The sequence below is a fragment of the Rhipicephalus microplus genome, unplaced genomic scaffold (genome assembly GCF_043290135.1).
Source record: "Rhipicephalus microplus isolate Deutch F79 unplaced genomic scaffold, USDA_Rmic scaffold_34, whole genome shotgun sequence".
In the NCBI taxonomy this organism is placed as follows: domain Eukaryota; kingdom Metazoa; phylum Arthropoda; class Arachnida; order Ixodida; family Ixodidae; genus Rhipicephalus; species Rhipicephalus microplus.
This window is the reverse complement of record NW_027464607.1, coordinates 1,184,718-1,201,855: the sequence shown is the minus strand read 5'-3', so window position 1 is coordinate 1,201,855 and position 17,138 is coordinate 1,184,718. Positions and strand designations below refer to the sequence as shown.

The 17,138-nt window shown below is 45.3% G+C and overlaps 2 protein-coding genes across 14 annotated transcripts in view; one reads left to right on the top strand and one right to left on the bottom strand.

The window, feature by feature from the left end:
• LOC119162985 (tRNA (34-2'-O)-methyltransferase regulator WDR6) overlaps window positions 1-17,138 on the bottom strand; it is a 996,048-nt gene that overhangs the window by 73,157 nt on the left and 905,753 nt on the right. For 2 of the 12 annotated variants that reach the window (XM_075884509.1, XM_075884510.1), the window contains exon 23: window positions 16,938-17,039. The exons of the other annotated variants lie outside the window; for them this stretch is intronic. In XM_075884509.1, coding sequence (XP_075740624.1) covers window positions 16,938-17,039 — 102 coding nt within the window. The remainder of the gene's footprint in view (window positions 1-16,937; window positions 17,040-17,138) is intronic. 12 annotated transcript variants of the gene reach the window in all.
• LOC119162986 (uncharacterized) overlaps window positions 1-17,138 on the top strand; it is a 130,884-nt gene that overhangs the window by 98,098 nt on the left and 15,648 nt on the right. Inside the window, exon 3 of one of the 2 annotated variants that reach the window (XM_037414874.2) lies at window positions 12,656-12,866. The exons of the other annotated variant lie outside the window; for it this stretch is intronic. Within the exon in view, the coding sequence (XP_037270771.2) occupies window positions 12,656-12,682 (27 nt within the window). The 3' untranslated portion in view covers window positions 12,683-12,866. Of the gene's footprint in view, window positions 1-12,655; window positions 12,867-17,138 lie in introns of those variants that run through there. 2 annotated transcript variants of the gene reach the window in all.

Sequence of the window (17,138 nt, the reverse complement as noted above, 5' to 3'; positions counted from 1 at the left end):
CCAAACCGATACGTTCAGGAAACCAGCGAGATGTTGGTGCGGATCTTCAAGAAGGAAGGGGTTCATATCCCGTACATGTTTTCGTGTACGCTGGGCCGCCTCCTCCTCCGCCCAAAAGATTGGCCAACAATAGACAGGAACCCTGGTGTCAATTACAAAATCCCGTGCGCTGAGTGTCCTTCTTCGTATATCGGCGAGATGAAAAAGCTACCGAAACGACTCAAGCAACACGCCAGCGATGTGTGGAAGCTCTACAAAGAGCACAGCGCAGTCGCCGAACATGCTGAGAGGCTGGACCAACAAATAAATTTCGAAGCAATGACCATCCTTGAAAGCGAGACGAACTAGAGGAGAAAGTTACTACTCGAGTCGTGGCACATACAGCAGACAGCGCAAAACATCAACCACTCTCTCGAAACTCTTCCCCCAGTGTATTGTGATGTAGTAGATTGTAAAATGCGAGCATAGCAGACGACAGTGCCACATCACCTGGAAGATGACAAGAATGAAGGGGCATTGAATCGCGCTCAATGAAGAAAGAAGAGGAGATGCTCACAGAGAACGAAGCTGTTCGGACGCCGACAAGACGACGCAAGGGAGCCTAGGGCGAACCCGCAACTACGCGCAAGGTTCGAAAGGCCGGGTTCCTGTCCTCGAGCCATTGACGTTCTCGGGGCACGGCGTTTCAGCGTGACTAGGCACGAGTTCTGGGTGAGTGGTCCTGCGGACATCTCCGGTACAGCGAGCACCCTCGACAGACCAGAGCTGCCGACCACGTCCAGCGAGCCGACTTCGCTGACAGTGTGCGACTACGCCTAGACCTGGTGATGCCCTCTACAGTGGTATGCTTACCTGGCACCCAAGCGACGACTGCATCCGTGCACGCGGGTCCCACTTCAAGGCACCGGGCTAGAGCACAGACTGCTTACTTTTTTCTTTTGTGTGTGAACCGCGTGCGTGTACGACTTTAGTACTGTATGTCTAATAGTTTTTTTTTCATCCAATATAACTTCTTTTTGTTTTTTTCACTGTCTCCATCTTCCTCGCGTCACACGCCTTGCTACGTGATGAACCTAACCATGACAGTATACACATGAACTGCGCGCCACGGCAAAATGAGAGAGAAAGAGAGGGGGTCATTATCCGCCCTGCGAGTGCTTTTAAGACGCCGCTGCTACGTAGTCCTGCAGTCTCCCCTGAGGAAGGAACCAAGTATGTTCCCAAAACGTCTGGTTTCTTCAAAAACTGTTTATTGGAGTTTAAATCATCTCCCAGTTTTCATACCCAACCAGACATACTTCTGTCCAATGTTTACATTCATGTGGATGATAAATGAAATAATAACTGAAATAAATGAAATGAAAATAACACCATTTTAGACTATTTAGAATTGTGTTTTGATTATTTTTGCCAAATTAAAGATTTCAATGAAGTGTGGTCAAGTTTGAAAGAAATCATTCGCTTTTGCGAGCAACATTATGTTTAGTTAAAAAACAAACGCACTAACAGAGAATATCCGTGGTTCACAACAGAAATGATTCACTTAAAGTGGAAAATTAAGCGGCGGCGCAAGCGTGCAAACACGAGTGACTTTTCAAGACTTACGTTTAACCTGCGACAGCTAATTTGATGGAGAAAAGAAAGATTTTTTTCAGTTACTCTGCCATCATTCATAACCAAAGAACCCGAGAAATTCAGGCGCTATCTCTGAAAAGATAACCAAGGCATATCAAAAATCAGGGTTGCAGGAGAAAGTATTACTGACTCGGCTGCCATTGCCAACAAATTTAACACATTTTTACGTGAACAGCTATGCATGCTCAGTTGCAATCATACAATTACGATTGCCTTATGCCAGAAGCATAAATTACTCAGGACGGCATTCTTTGCTTTTTGAGCAAAATAGATATAAAGAAATCACATCGCCCTGATGAGCTACCAAATACTTTCTTGAATAGATATGCTGAATGGGTGGCAAAATATTTATGTTGCACTCATACTATATTGTTAAATACTGCAGTTATTCCTGATGATTGGTGCTCTGCAAAAATAGTCCCGGTACATAAAATGGCTCCGCCTTTGAAATTACCAACTACAGGCCTGTCTCTTTAACTAGCACTTTCTGAAGTTATTCAAGCACATTATATTTAGGGCTATGATTACTTACTTAATAAATAATAAATTAACCTATGCACAACAGCATAAATTTAGATTCGGCTTATCAGTGGTCACCCAACTGGCTGAAATAACTCACGAGCTAATCAGCACGCTCAATATGAAAGGTCAGACCGATGCCATATTTTTGGACTTCTCCAAGGCATTTGACGTTGTTCCTTATCAGGATCTAGTAACAAAATTACTCGCTATAGGGATTGAACGGAAGGTTGTAGCATGGATCGAATGCTACTTGAGACACAGAAGTGTGTTACCATAAATGGGTGTGTCTCAAATGAGTTGGAGATGTACTCTGGTGTTCCGCAAGGCTCACTCCTTGGACCTCTTCTTTTTTTTAGTTTATATAAATGATATTCATCTCTGTGTGGAGCGACCGATCCAAAATAAGCTATTTGCAGATGACTGCACAGTTTACGTAGCCATAAATAATAAAGACCAAATTAAACTAAACAATGCTTTACACTCAATTGATGCATGGTGCGCAACATGGGTATTAAAACTAAATCTTTCAAAAACTAATTTCATTGCAATTACCAACAAAAAGAAGCCTCTACAATTTACATATTCTTTGGGAAATACTACAATCACTAGAATAGATCATGTTTACTTAGGCGTCACACTCACGAGTAATCTCAGCTGGGAGCCGCAGGTCGAGAACGTCTGCAGGGGTGCACTAAAAAAATTGTCCTTTTTAAAAAGAAAACTGTGAAATGCTCCTCCTACGGATAAAATCAATGCATACAAAGCACTAGTGGGACCAAAGTTGGAGTATGCCGACGTTATTTGGAGCCCTTGGCAGCGGTACGTGATTAAAAAATTGAACGAGTTCAGAATTTTGCTTTGCGTTTCATATATTCCACGTACTCCTGGCATTCTAGTGTAACTTGTTTAAGTATTAAGGCAAGCCTACAAACACTTGAGCAGAGCAGGATAGTATCAAGGTTAAAATTGATTTACCAGCTTTATTATGGTGACTTTAAATTATAATGAGAGCATTACCTTCAACATCCTTCAAAAATTTTAGCCAGATTAAATCACAGCAAAACTTTTAGGCAACCATTTAGCCACATTATTGTCTGTCCACAAGTTTGCTCTATTTCCTGACGGGATTATTTATTGAAATAACTTGACCAAGGAAGTTGTAAACTCTGGGTCGTTGGTTTCATTTGCAGAAAATATTGTTACGGGGTTAGAGACTTCCGTACAAAATGCGTTTACAGAGGAAAACCCACAGACAACAGTCACAATGACTTATTGGCACACTCGTGGGCGTTGGAGCACCCCTGGGCGTTGGAGCGCCGTCTCAGCGCGAGTACGGAGAAGGGCGAGAGAAGTAGGGTTTCATGTGTGAAACATGAACAATGTCGACGAGTGACGAACTTGATGTATTGGAGTGCAATGGCGCTATCTCGTAGTTGACGTCGCTAACTTGACGTAAGACTAGGTAGGATCCTACGTATCAAAAGTTTTTCAAAGAGACCTACACGGTGACACGGTGACCAGAGGAGCACGCGGTCACCTGGGGCAAGCGTTACATTACGGTGCCGGTAGTCGTAGCAGGCTTTTTGCATATACTGTGACCTGGTGAGACGAGACTGGGCAACTTGACGAGCCATGTGAGCCTGATCAATGGGTTCGCGAGAGTATTCGGAAGCAGATGGCCTGAGAGGCAAGGTGGTTTCAAATGGCAATATGGGGTCGCAACCATACAAAAGATAAAAAGGTGAGAATCCCGTGGTGTCACGTCGAGAGGAATTATATGCGAAAGTCACATAGGCCAACGTGATGTCCCAGTCACGATAATCTTTGGAGGCGTACATCGAAAGCATCTCTGTGAGTGTGCGGTTGAGACGTTCAGTTAGGCCATTAGTTTGTGGGTGGTAGGCGGTAGAGAGCTTATGCGTTGTGGCACACGATTGGAGGAGGTCGTCAACAACTTTGGACAAAAAAGAGCGGCCGCGATCCTTAAGCAGCTGTCGGGGTACGCCGTGGTGTAAGATGACGTCAAGAAAATCCGCGACGTCAGTGGCGCAACTGGTTGGCATGGCCTTTGTTATTGCCTAACGAGTCACATAATCTGTGGCGACGGCGATCCATTTATTTCCCAGTGTCGTCATCGCAAAAGGGCCAAGAAGGTCGAGTCCCACTCGATGAAATGGTTCAGAGGAGACTTCAATTGGGTGAATATATCCAGCTGGCAGCAAGGTCTTTTCCGGCGCTGGCAGAGGTCGGAAATAGCGACATATCGACGCACGCTGCTGTACAATTCTGGCCAGAAGAACCAACGTCGCACGCGGTCGTATGTGCGGGAAACACCGAGGTGTCCCGCTGTTGGTGCGTCGTGAAGTTATCAAGTATGGCAGGCCATAGATGACGAGGAATGATGAGCAGAAGCTCAAGGCCTTCAATGCCAACGTTGCGGCGGTAGAGAATGCCGTCATGCAGTACAAACATATGGGATTCAGTGCCATGGCTGTCAGACTGGATGGCGTCGATGATAGTGTGCACTGACTCATCCCGGCGTTGTTCAATGCGCATATCACTGATGTCAGTAAACGCCATTATGCTGCACTCCAGGTCAGGCACAACAGGATCAGGAGGATCCACTGGATGACGAGAAAGACAGTCTGCATCCTTGTGCAAATGACCAGATTTGTAGCTGATGCTAAACGAAAATTCCTGGAGCCTCAGAGCCCACCGACCCAGATGTCCAGTCGGATCCTTCAGAGAAGTCAGCCAGCAGAGGGCGTGGTGGTCCATAACGACGGAGAATATGTGACGATATAAATATGGCCGGAACTTGGCGACGGCCCAAAACTAAAGCTAAACACTCTCTCTCGGTGATGCAATAATTCCTCTCAGGGGGAGAAAGCAGGTGACTGGTGCAAGCTATCACGCACTGGCTGCCGTGGTGTCGCTGAGCGAGCACTGCGCTGATACCGTGGCCACCGACGTCGATGCGAACTTTTGTGGCAGCAGAAGGATTAAAGTGGGCAAGTATGGGGGGCGTACTTAAGTAGCCGATGAGAGCGGTGAACGCTTGAGCTTGCTCAGGGCCCCATAAGAATGTGGTATCTTTTTTCAGCAAATCTGTGAGTGGCCTGGCAACGTCGGTGAAGCTTTTCACAAAACGACAAAAGTATGAACATAAGCCGATGAAGCTCTGGACATCGAATGTAGAATGGGGCACCGGAAAGTTACGGATGCCGCAGATTTTTTCGAGATCTGGTTGGACGCCATTGGCGTTTTTACAAGATGGCCCAGAATGGCAATCTGACGGCAACCAAATTGACATTTCTTGGAATCGAGCTGTAGCCTAGCTGTTCTGAAGACTGCGAGTATTGCAGCGAGACGGGTCTGGTGGCTATCAAAAGTAGATGAAAAGACTATCACATCGTCTAGGTAACAAAGACAAGTAGACCACTTATAACCACGCAGGAGGGAGTCCATCATTCGTTCCCATGTGGCAGGGGCATTCCATAGTCCAAAAGGCATGACCTTAAACTGGTATAAACCATCCGGTGTAATGAAGGCCGTCTTCTCGCGGTCTATCTCATCGACAGAAATCTGCCAGTAGCCGGACCGAAGATCAATAGACAAGAAGTATGTAGTGCCGTGCAGGCAGTCGAACGCGTCATCGATGCGTGGTAGCGGTATACGTATTTTCGCGTTTTTTTGAGGTGGCGATAGTCAACGCAGAAGCACCAGGTACCGTCCTTTTTCTTCACAAAGACGACAGGGGAGGCCCAAGGACTACTTGATGGTTCTATGACACCTTTGTTCAGCATTTTGTCAACTTCTGCTTGGATAACTCTGCGCTCAGTGCTGGAGACATGATAGGGGTGTCGGCAAATAGGACTGGTGTCACCAGTGTTTATACGGTGCTGAACGGTGAATGTTTGCCCTAGAGGTCTGTCATCGAAACCAAAAATGTCGGTGTATGACGCGAGAAGGCGATAGATGTCGTTGGCTTGCGCAGAATTGAGGTCGGGTGCAGTCATCTTCGAGAAACGATTTGGCAGAGAATAGGTGCTGTTAGCTACAGATCGATCTCGGTGCTGAGAGCCGCTATTTCGAATTCGTCAGCCTTAGATACACTGGCCAAGAACATGCCACGAGGAAGCACTTGAGGGTACAAGCTGAAATTGAGAAGTGGGAGCGAGGTACAGTTGTCAGCGACAGTCACAAGCGTATGGGGAATGGTGATGTTGTGGCTCAAAAGGACGGAATGAGAAAGAAGGACATATTGACCATTGGGAACCTGTGGCTGTGCGGTCAAAACTACGTAGGTGGCTGCCTGAGGTGACAGTCGCACATCCTGAAGAGAGCACAGGCGCGGCGGGGCAGTGTGGTGTTCAGCGACTATCTGAAGCAGCTCTAGCTGAAGGACGCCGGTAGCACAATCGATAAGAGCAGAATGATTTGGCAAGAAGTCCAGACCTAGGATAACATCATAAGGGCAGTGGCCAATCACGGCTAAAATGACAGAAGTAGTGTGATCTTTTATAGTTAAGCGGACAGTGCACAGACTGAGAACCATCGGCGTGCCGCCATCGGCCATACGGAGCATTTGTGCAGCCACTGGTGTCAGAACTTTCTTTAAACCTGTGCATAGGTTTGAACTCATGACGGAAATGCTTGCGCCGGTGTCTATAAGTGCTTGTAAAGGTATGCCGTTTACCTCAATGTCTATTACACTTCGTCTGGTGGGAACGGAGTGAGGACTTTCTGCGGAAGTCGTCAATGCAGCACTACCTCTGGGGGCTACATTTCTCAGTTTTGCGGGACGATGTGGCCGGAAGCCACGGGGGACAAGAAGCGTCGTGGCTGCGGCAAACGGAATGTTGGGCGACGTATTTGCGGCGAACGAGACTGGTGCCCACGGGGTGAAGGCGAGCGGCTGTACCAAGTGTTTCGAGAATGGTCAACGGCATTGGACTCTTGGGCAGGTGAAAATGTGCGGGTGGTACTGTCGAAACGAGTCACATTGGCCGTTGCATGAGGTGCCGAGGACCATGTGTTGCGGCAGTAACGAGCAATATGTCTAACGCGGTGGCAGTTGAAACATATAGGGCGGTCATCTGCAGTTCGCCACTCAGCAGGGTTGCGAGTACGTGGAGAAAACCGTCCGTCGGAGGAGGGCATCGTAATAGGGCGTTCGCTGACTCGGGGCGCGGTGACACGGCACACAGAATGCACTCCGATGTTTTCAAGCTCCTGGCGCACGATGGCTTGAACAAGAAGAACAGTAACAGAAGTGGTATCGGTACTGCGCGAATAGAACGCCGAGGGTGCCATTGCTTCCAGTTCACACCGAACAATGCATGTCAGGTCTGCCGGCGACGACGGACGTTGTGTTGTGGACTGGTCCTCGCAAGTCGGCGTTGCAGCGATGTTTGGAAGTCGGGTAAATGTTTGCATAATGCGGTGACTTTTCACTTGCTGAAACTGACGACACTCTTTGATGATCGCGTCCACGATGGAACAGCCCTTCCACATCAGCAGATTGAACGCGTCGTCGGCAATCCCTTTCAGGACATGCCCGACCTTGTCACCTTCTGTCATGTCGCTTTCGGCCTTTCGGCAGAGGGCCAGCACGTCTTGAATGTATGCGAGGTATGACTCCGTGGGAGATTGGGCACGGTAGGCCAATTCCTTTTTGGCGGCGATCTTGTGACTGGCGGTTTTGCCAAACACCTCTCGCATCTTTTCTTTGCATTGGTCCCAGATTGTGAGTTCTTCTTCGTTGTTTTCATACCCCACCTTGGCGGTGCCTCTTAAGTAAAACAGCACATTAGCCAACTGAAGTGAGGGATCCCATCTGTTCGGCACACTCACTCGTTCGAACATGGCCAACCAATCGTCAACGTCGATGCCTTATAGACACTAGCGTAAGCATTTCGGTCATGAGTTCAAGCCTATGCAATGGTTTAAAAAAAGTTCTGACACCACCGGCTGCACAAATGCTCCGTGTGGCTGATGGCGGCACGCCGATGGTTCTCGGTCTGTGCACTGTGCCATCGGTCCTGCAGAATGTACCAGGATCCTTAAGTGGCGTGAAAATGTATGGTTGCGACGCCTTGTTTGTCGGAGACGCTGACGTTGACGCGGAGGGCTCAGCATTGGCCATGGCTGAAAAACCGATACAACGTCCGCTGCGGAGCTCCGTTGCCTGATGATTACCCAGCACCTTTCACCAATGTTACGGGGTTAGAGACTTTTGTACAAAATGCGTTTACAGAGGAAAACCCACAGGCAAGACTCACAATGGCTGATTGGCACACTCGTGCGCCTGTGAGTTGCTTGAGTTCTTCCTCTTCCTTTACTTCACCTTCATAACAACATCATAAATAATACTTTTTCTTGATGTACGTGGCCTATGATCAAATATTCATTGATTTGAGCGTAATTTCTTGCTAAATAAATATATGTGTGTACGTGTATGTGTATATGGGTATGTATGTGTACATATATATATATATATATATATATGTGTATGTATATATGTGTATGTGTGTATGCTGAATGGGTGGCAAAATATTTATGTCGCACTTATCCTATATTGTTAAATACTGCTGCTATTCCTGCTAAATGCTATGTTTTTTGACTTGCAAATTTACTATGTATTATTTTTTCAGCTGTGCCAAGATATACTGTGTATTTGTATTTTCTGTCTATTTATATTATTTGTATTCACTCCTGCATGGGCCCAAGAAGAGCCTGCACTATCTGTAAATAAATAAAAATTTAAAAATATATTCAGGTAAATGTTAAGCAAATAAATGTACTTTAATCCTGTGTGCAGTTGAACAAACTTTTCAACATTAAATAAAATAAAAAATATGAACAGTAAACAAAACTGTGCAAGCACAACTCACCAGTTCATTTCTACTGGAAAATTACTTTCTGAAGTGAGCTGTTTTATTGGACCAGCTATCACCAACTTTGCATTTATATTTTATAAATGAAGCAAAACATGGCCAAGGGTTATTTTTTTGTACTTCCCCAGATACCTTTCATGATCATGAACACCAGCCTTTGCCGTCATCCCTGTTAAGACTAGTTTGGTGCGTCGAATTCAGTTTAGCTCTACTACATACGAAAATGACCGCTTATTTGACAGTGACTGCAGCTGAAATTTTTTTGCAGCGGGGGGGGGGGGGGGGGGGGCACATTTTTGATTACGAAGGGGGGGGGGGGGGGTGCAAGGGCTTGGAGGGCCACCCCTTGGTAACGGCACTGCTCATATATGTCTAACATAGGTTAATGTTTACTTTAAATGAATGCATTCATATTGTTGTGGCAGTGAAGAATAGATTCTTGCATACAGTAGATAGGGATAATCGTTGCTGTTTGAAGTCCCAAAAGGACGGAATGATAATGAGAGACGCGATGCTAGAAGGACACGGAGAATCCTAGATAATTATCGCCTTGGTTTTTTTTAAAGCACGGAGTGCTGTAATAACTAGCCAAGCCGGTATGGGCCCCGCTTTGCATGCACCCCTTCAAAGGATTGCCAACGCGATGGACCCGTACGAGGACACGTCGTGCCCCGCACGTGTTGCCCGCAGGCGGGCAACACGACAAATAACTAAAAGCAGCGTGGACAGCTGCTTGCCGACTAACAGGAAGTCGTAGGCTCTTGCTCGACCAATCACAGCATATTTGTCATACAGTTAAACTTCGGTATAATGAACTTCAGGGGACCACAGCAATTTGTTCGTTATTTAGAAAGATCATTATAGTGAAAGCCCAAAAAATTTACCATAAATACTTATTTTCCACTGACCAAAATGACTTACCTTTACAACGGTGGGTCCAACTCGTTTTTCATGAAAAAAAAAATGCACAAGTGAACACCATAAAATGCACGTTTACTTAAATAAGTTCGTGTTTTTTTTTTTTTTTATGCAAGCACTCTAAGTTCTTTGGCCACAACAGCGTGCTTTTTGCCTTCCAGCTGCCTAAGAATATCCTTTTTCTCGCTTAGTGAAAACTGCTTCAGCTTCTTCGTCGCAGGCAGAGATCAACTTATTGTAGTAGCACCACAGCGCGAACGCCGACTTGTTTTGCGGACGCGATAAATAATCACCGAAAAGAGATGCACAGGACTCATAAGGCTTGCTAGAGGACATGTAGAAGTGACAAAAATAAGAAAAACCCAAAGCATCGTGGCTGTCATCGCCTCTTCTGAAGAAAAGAAAGAGCTAAAAAAGAAAATTCCTCGCGTTTCGTTTTCTGCTCCCTCACTGTCTCAGGTTTTCCGCGCCTATGCTTCCTGCTCCACAACTCCCACTCTGCCTTGTCGACCTCACCCTCCCATGTTTCCTTCGCCTCTCACCTTGGCGCTCATAAACCTGCAGTGTCGGTGTTTGAATAACAAACAAAACAAAAAAAATCGTCCTTTCATTGTTTTCCCCTCCACATTGTTCCGCGTGTTCCGAGAAGCAAGGCATTAGTTCGCTGTGTCGTCTGCTTGCACCGCTCCAGCGGTCCCCACAGATTTGAGAACATGAGTTCGTTGTACTGAGGCATTGTTAATATAATGTACAACTAAATTAGCACTCATTATTCTGGAAAGTTTGGTATCCTTAAGTACATAGTAGTAAAATAATTTTACATTGAAACTATTAGCAGTCAGCACAGCATTTTTAAGAAGTTCGTTAATCTGAAAAGTTCGTTAATATGGTGTTCGTTCTACTGAGATTTTACTGTATTTGGTGCAGTGCATCAGAAATGTGGCACGGCACGTAATGCAGAGGCCCGAAAGGCCCAGAAAGGAGGGACTGTTTCTTGTAAACTAGGGCACCCCGACGACTTGTAGTGCTGCCCCGTGTAGAATCGTTGATCCCGACAACATTCTGCACAATCTGCGAAATCGCAGAGGAGTCTTAAAAACGAAAGCCCACCTGTGCCACTACAAATGAACATCTAACTCCTTGGCTTCTATTGTGGAATTGCGGCCTAAAATTGCATGGTTCACACCTCAGTACAGCCAAACTACGACTTCCGGTAAGGCGTTGATCAGTTACTGGAGCAAAGATGGACATAGAATGCTGGTGCACACCACACGGTTTTCTGCTCTCTTAGGTGACAAAGCGTGCGAATTCCTGATGAACTTAGGTGTGTTCGGCCTCTTCAAGGCCAAATGTTAATGCGCTTTTAGAGATTTGTGTCCGCTAGATGAGACTCACCTGTTAGCTATGACGGCATGACTTACAGCCAAAATAAAGCCAAGCCTGTCATTTTTAGTAGCCAAAATATAGCCACATAACCAACTCGCCCAAGATGACGCCAACATTTTTTTTATGTAGCCCAAACTGGCTATTTATAGCCAAATCTGGCAACACTGAAACACGGTTCCACAAACACACCCTATCTACCATGACAGACATCACATTAGTTCCGTATCTCATAGGCTCAAACATTGAACGTTGAAGCAGTAAAAAGTAATCAAACAAAAATGTTATGTTCCGTATCTCATAGGCTCAAACATTGAACGTTGAAGCAGTAAAAAGTAATCAAACAAAAATGTTATGCATAAAATAAACTGATATGAATTATTTTGTTCTAATTCCACAATATTTATAGCACAAAAAAAACTGGATAACGAATATAAAGAACTTCGGAACATAGCGCAACATTACTTTCGTACTGCCCATGTGGTGAGGGCTAGCTACCGAGCGGTGGACGTGCTGCTGAGTTGTGCTGTTTTTAAAAGGATCGTGGAGCTACGGAGTGCGTAAATTAGATGTTGTCGAATAAGTGTTCGACTGTTAAATTTCTAGAAGACTTTAACCTCAGGTGAAAGCCAGACAAGACTTTCTTTTACCTGTGACAAGACGGATACATAAATCAATAAGTGGGTGTTGCTGTGCTGCCTGCTTTGTCCCCGATGCAGCCATTTGAAGGTAATTATATTACTTATATGCTTCGAGTGCTAGTTAGTTGTCTAGTATTTTAGAGAAGATGTAGCTATATAATGCAGCGCAGAATGTTTCGAGTGCTGAGACGATGGAAGGTTTTATTGTAAACTAATGCTTTCGGCCCTGCTATATCTTTGTGTATGGGCTTGCGTACAGTGCTTGCAAATTTACTGTCTTAAAGTATAACAGAAAACGAATTCCGGGCAATACCTATATATTGAATGACTTCATGAGCAACAAGTATACGTAGTTCTGTCAACGACAAGGAAAGCGCATAATGGATAGAAGTGAGTGTTTCAAACCTGTCGCACGTGTGTAGGCATGCGACTTCGAGCAAAAATATAAATGCTTTCGCCTTACTGCTCATAGTGTTTTTTTGTTTTGTTTTTGCCGCTGAGCTAAGCGACTTGAACGAAGTTGAATTAGATCGGACAAGATCTCTGCAGATTGTGTGCTTAATGCAGACTTTAGACGGCTGGTCTCCTGGGTATATTTATTAAATTGATATGGCTTTTCTAAGACATGCATTTAACATATTACCACTTGCCTTACAGCAACGCTCCCCCATTGGTCACGGGTGAATGGCACGGATACATCAGCTGCAGCACGAAACTTACGGACATGAAAGCGGAGCGGAGCAAGCTTTGCACTGTATGTCACAGTATGTGCAACCACATTGCTGATTCAAGTCAGCTGCAGCAGCAGTCGGCACGATGTGCCATTTCTTTGTAATACTAATAAATCAGTATAATCTTCTACACTTAACATTGAGTCCTTTAGAGTGTTTGATGTTCTTAGAATGATAATTATATTGATGTAGCTAGCTCCCAACTAGCTAGAGCGCATGTATATTTGGGCACCAACGGGGAAGGCGACCTGTTCCCAACAAAATATTTCATTTCACAATTGGGAATGCATTCCCAGCTGGTCCCAGTTTCCAACTAGATATGCATTCCCAATTGGAAATGTGTTCCTTAAATCAGTTGAACTGGGACCAGTTAAAACCAGTTGAATTTCCAGTTACAAATTTTCACCAGGGGAGCAGCCAAAAATGTGTTTTCGAGCGAGAGAAAATGACTTTTGGAGCAAGTTAAGGCTCACTGCCAAGTGGGACATTGACCGTGTGAAGCAAGGCAGTGAACTAATGAGGAACGCTTTTAAATTGAAAAGTTCTGTGCAATAAAGAATGTTTGGAAATGTTTGTATAACATCACAGAATATTAACCCAAACTAATTTTAAACCTTATCCAGTGTATTTTTTAATACGAGATGCAATCAACTACGAACTGGTACTGCATTCTGGCTGCCGAAATAATGTAGGAGAGCAGTTATTGTTGAAGAACAAATAAATCACTATGAATTTTTTTGTTGAAGACTATATCAATCCTGTTTAATTTCTTTAATTACAAAGAGCTGTTGTCTAGTTGGTTGTTTTCTTGCTTGACATCTTTTCAAGGGCTGCAGAGAGTCACGTTTTTCTTTCACCAAGCAAGGACTGGCACATCAGATGCACTCGAGTCTCGATCCAGTATGTAGTGTGATCACGGCGGTCGCCCAAAGAGCTTCAGTTTTTAGGGGTCGCGGAAATGCTAATCTATGAGGGTTTCATTGTCTCAGAACATTCATAGATGCTCGCTGCAATACCAAGCACGGCTCCAAGCACATCACAAAAGCTTATTGACAGCATTCCATATGACCGTGAAGTGCGTGACCGCGTGGACAATGCAGCCCATGCGTGATGCACTTGGCAGCAGCGTTCGGTGACAATGCGCAAAATGAGTAGCTACAATGACAAAAAAAAGAAGAAAGAAAAGAAACGACGCGCACTGGGCTTATGATCACATTTTCGAGTGCCAATGCGAAAAACTGCTAGCCGCTGTTCTGAGCAATCTTGGCAGTGGAGGGGGGGCTGTGACGAGCTTGACTGGGGGGTCTGCTGCCGATGCGTAAAATGCCCGTCCGCGATTCCGAGGAGCTAGCGAGTGATGTGCTGTCTGCAAAGAAACACGTTTCCACGAGTGCGCTAGCGCGTCATTCTTGCTAGCAAAGTTCGTCTCATCGTAAGTGGAGTTGGGCATAAAAACGACTCCGACAACGTGCCATACTCGTAGACCGCAAACCCACTCGTAGTAATCTGATCAAGCATCCACTTACAGTTCCTAACTAAAGCGGAATTATATCCTAAGTGATCGTCGAGTCGTGAACACGTCACGAAGTCGCGATTTTTGACAGTCATATCCTCGCCACACACAAGCAGCAGACGATATCGCGGAGCGAGTACCGAGCCAACGGCGAGGCGAGCTGGGGCAACAAGGCGGCCAAAGTCAATCAGGAGCCTCAAAACGGCCTTCAAACACTTGAATTTTGTGCACTTGTTTTTAAATGGAGGAGTCACTTAAGGTGGGACATTTGAACACGGAGAAATTCTTCTTCCGATGAGCCAAAGGAGTAAACTACCAGCCGCACCATCGCGAAGCTACAATTTTTGAAAATCGGTGTTTTTTTTGCGATTTACAGAAATATTCTCGCTACCTAGGAGGGTGAAACAAATTTTCTGAAGCACTTCAACACGGTTTTCAGGGTAGATATTTTGGAATAAGATAAAAAAAAAGGTTCCAGAAATCGAGAACTTAATTTGCAAAAAATCAATTTTTTTCCTATTTTTCAATAAGGAAACCTCGACCTCCCTTAATATTTGTGCTAAGTCTGAGTTGACCTTTGACAACGACTTACAAAGAAGATTTAAACTGGTTCACTAGTTCACTGCCTTCTAGCTTTCATTTCGTGCTGTCTTCTATCCGCCTGCCAAACACGATTAGCTCGAAGCCTCGAACACCAGCTCGTGGCAAGCCGTTCCGTCCAAGGTACATTTTTGGGGGGGTCACGCTAATTTACACCAGTCTGGGGACAATTGTCTGCTCCTCCCCATAAATAAGCGTTTGGCCGTATCCCTCCCTTCCCCCGGCCGAACAATCAATTTTCCTCCCACGTGGCAACATTGGAACGTCACAGGCTACCCCTAACTGCGCGTTGTCGTCGATGATGCGCTGCGCCAGTTTTTTCGATAGTATTTTGTAATTAGGCGCAGTTTGGAGCAGAAAGGAGGAAATGTAGGAGGATGTAGTAGGCTTCCCCATCTTGGCGTAGTTTGGCGCAATCGGCGCAGCTATAGCATCACTGACTTAAACGTGAAACATTTTGGCTTCTTCAGTGACTTCACAAAGCTTATTTGGGCGTGCAGGTGGTAGTTTTGTGGAAACACACTTGCAGTACATACTGGTGTGATCTCTATGATACTAATATCGAGGTTGCAATCTTTTATGATACTATCGAGCTCGGAGTATGAGGTCAGCAAGTATGTTTGCAGCAGCACTCTTCTGGAAGAAGTGTCAGCAATACAACGAAAAAATACATGTAGGCTCACCCATTTGCATTTAATGCAGCGGACTGCATCATGTACGTGCACTTCTGCCCACATGTCGACACCTTGGACATTTGTGAATTACTTGGCTTGTGGACACCATTGAACTTATGAATGGCTTTAGGCCACAACATTGTCAGAAGTGGCTTGGTACAGTAGCCTACGAGGAAAGGTGTGGCCGACAGTATCATGGTCACATATTAGAAAGCTCGTAAGGATGCTCTAGCTCCCAGTAAGTATTATTTTATTATTGTTTTAATTTGTTCGTACTGTGAGCCACTTGCAGAAACAGTGAAGACTGGATTAAAAACAAACCTTGCATGGGAGGTACACCGGTACAATGTCGCAGCATAACTTGATATGTTTCAAGTGTACGTGGACAAAACAGAGGTATCAAAACAGAGAAACTCTGAAAGCCAAGTATGATTTCCCAGCTTAAAAAGAAGCAACAAAGACATACGTGATGCTTCTCGAAGTTGTCTGTGCGTGTACGTCGGCCAGAATGTTGAACTCACTCAGGCTTACTCATAAAATATATTTTGCCTTTGAGGCTCACTCAAACTCAAGCTCACCAAAATATTACTCATTTGAACTCGCCCAGACTAGCGGCTCTAATTGAGTCTGAGTGTGCCAACTCATGAGCTCCTTACTGTATATTTGGCTTTTTCTACCATTGTCCAAGTGCTCTTTAACACCAATATATCATGTAATCTGGGCATTGCCAGATGCTTTTTGATCTAGTATGTTCAAGTGCGGAATATCAATGGTACTAGTTCAGTAAAGACATGATGACGCAGGAGAAAGGCAGCCCTGTGACCTGCTCTTCTATTACATTCCATGTGTGGGTCTCCGGAGCTGTGTAGGGCAGCGCTTTTTCTGAGGTTAGTGTTATTGATTCATACCTCAGGTCGATCATGGCGCCATGGTTACTTAGGAAGCCTATCCAAAGTATCACTTCCCTGGAGCAGTGTTGTAAGATAAAGCTAGCACAATAAGTCCCGTTGTTGATTATGACTGTGGCTGTGTGAACTCCAACTGGCATTATCAGGTGGCCTCCAGCAGTCTAGATTTCGGGTCCACTCCAGCGGTCCTCACTTTTTTCAACTTGGTGGCAAATGGCTCACTGATGATGGGATAGTCGGCACCAGTGTCAATGAGAGCGGTGACGTTGTGACCGTCGATAAGAACGTCAAGATCGCTTGTTCGTCGTTTTGCGTTGCGGTTCCATTGAGGCGTTAAATCACGGCTACATCGGTTTGATCCACCCCTTCCACGTTGCATTGTCAGGTCTTTTTCTAGCCTCAAGATTTCGACGTCAGAGCTGCGTATGGGTCACGGCAGGTTATTAAGGTTTCGTCACACCGTCATCGTCGGCGGCAGAAAATCTTCGATAGTTCATCTTACAGCAAACTCACCTTCATCGGTTGATGCCCTTTGTTTTCCTAATAAGGAATCAGATACCGGCCCCGAACAGGACCGGCATACTGCATGGCTGCAATGCATTGAGGTGTAGTGGCCTGGAAAAAGAGATTAGAAAGACCGTCTGGGTGTCCCTTGCGCTCCTGCGAGGTAATCGGCAATGTTTCTGTGATGAAGTGCGTGGAATTTAAAGCACA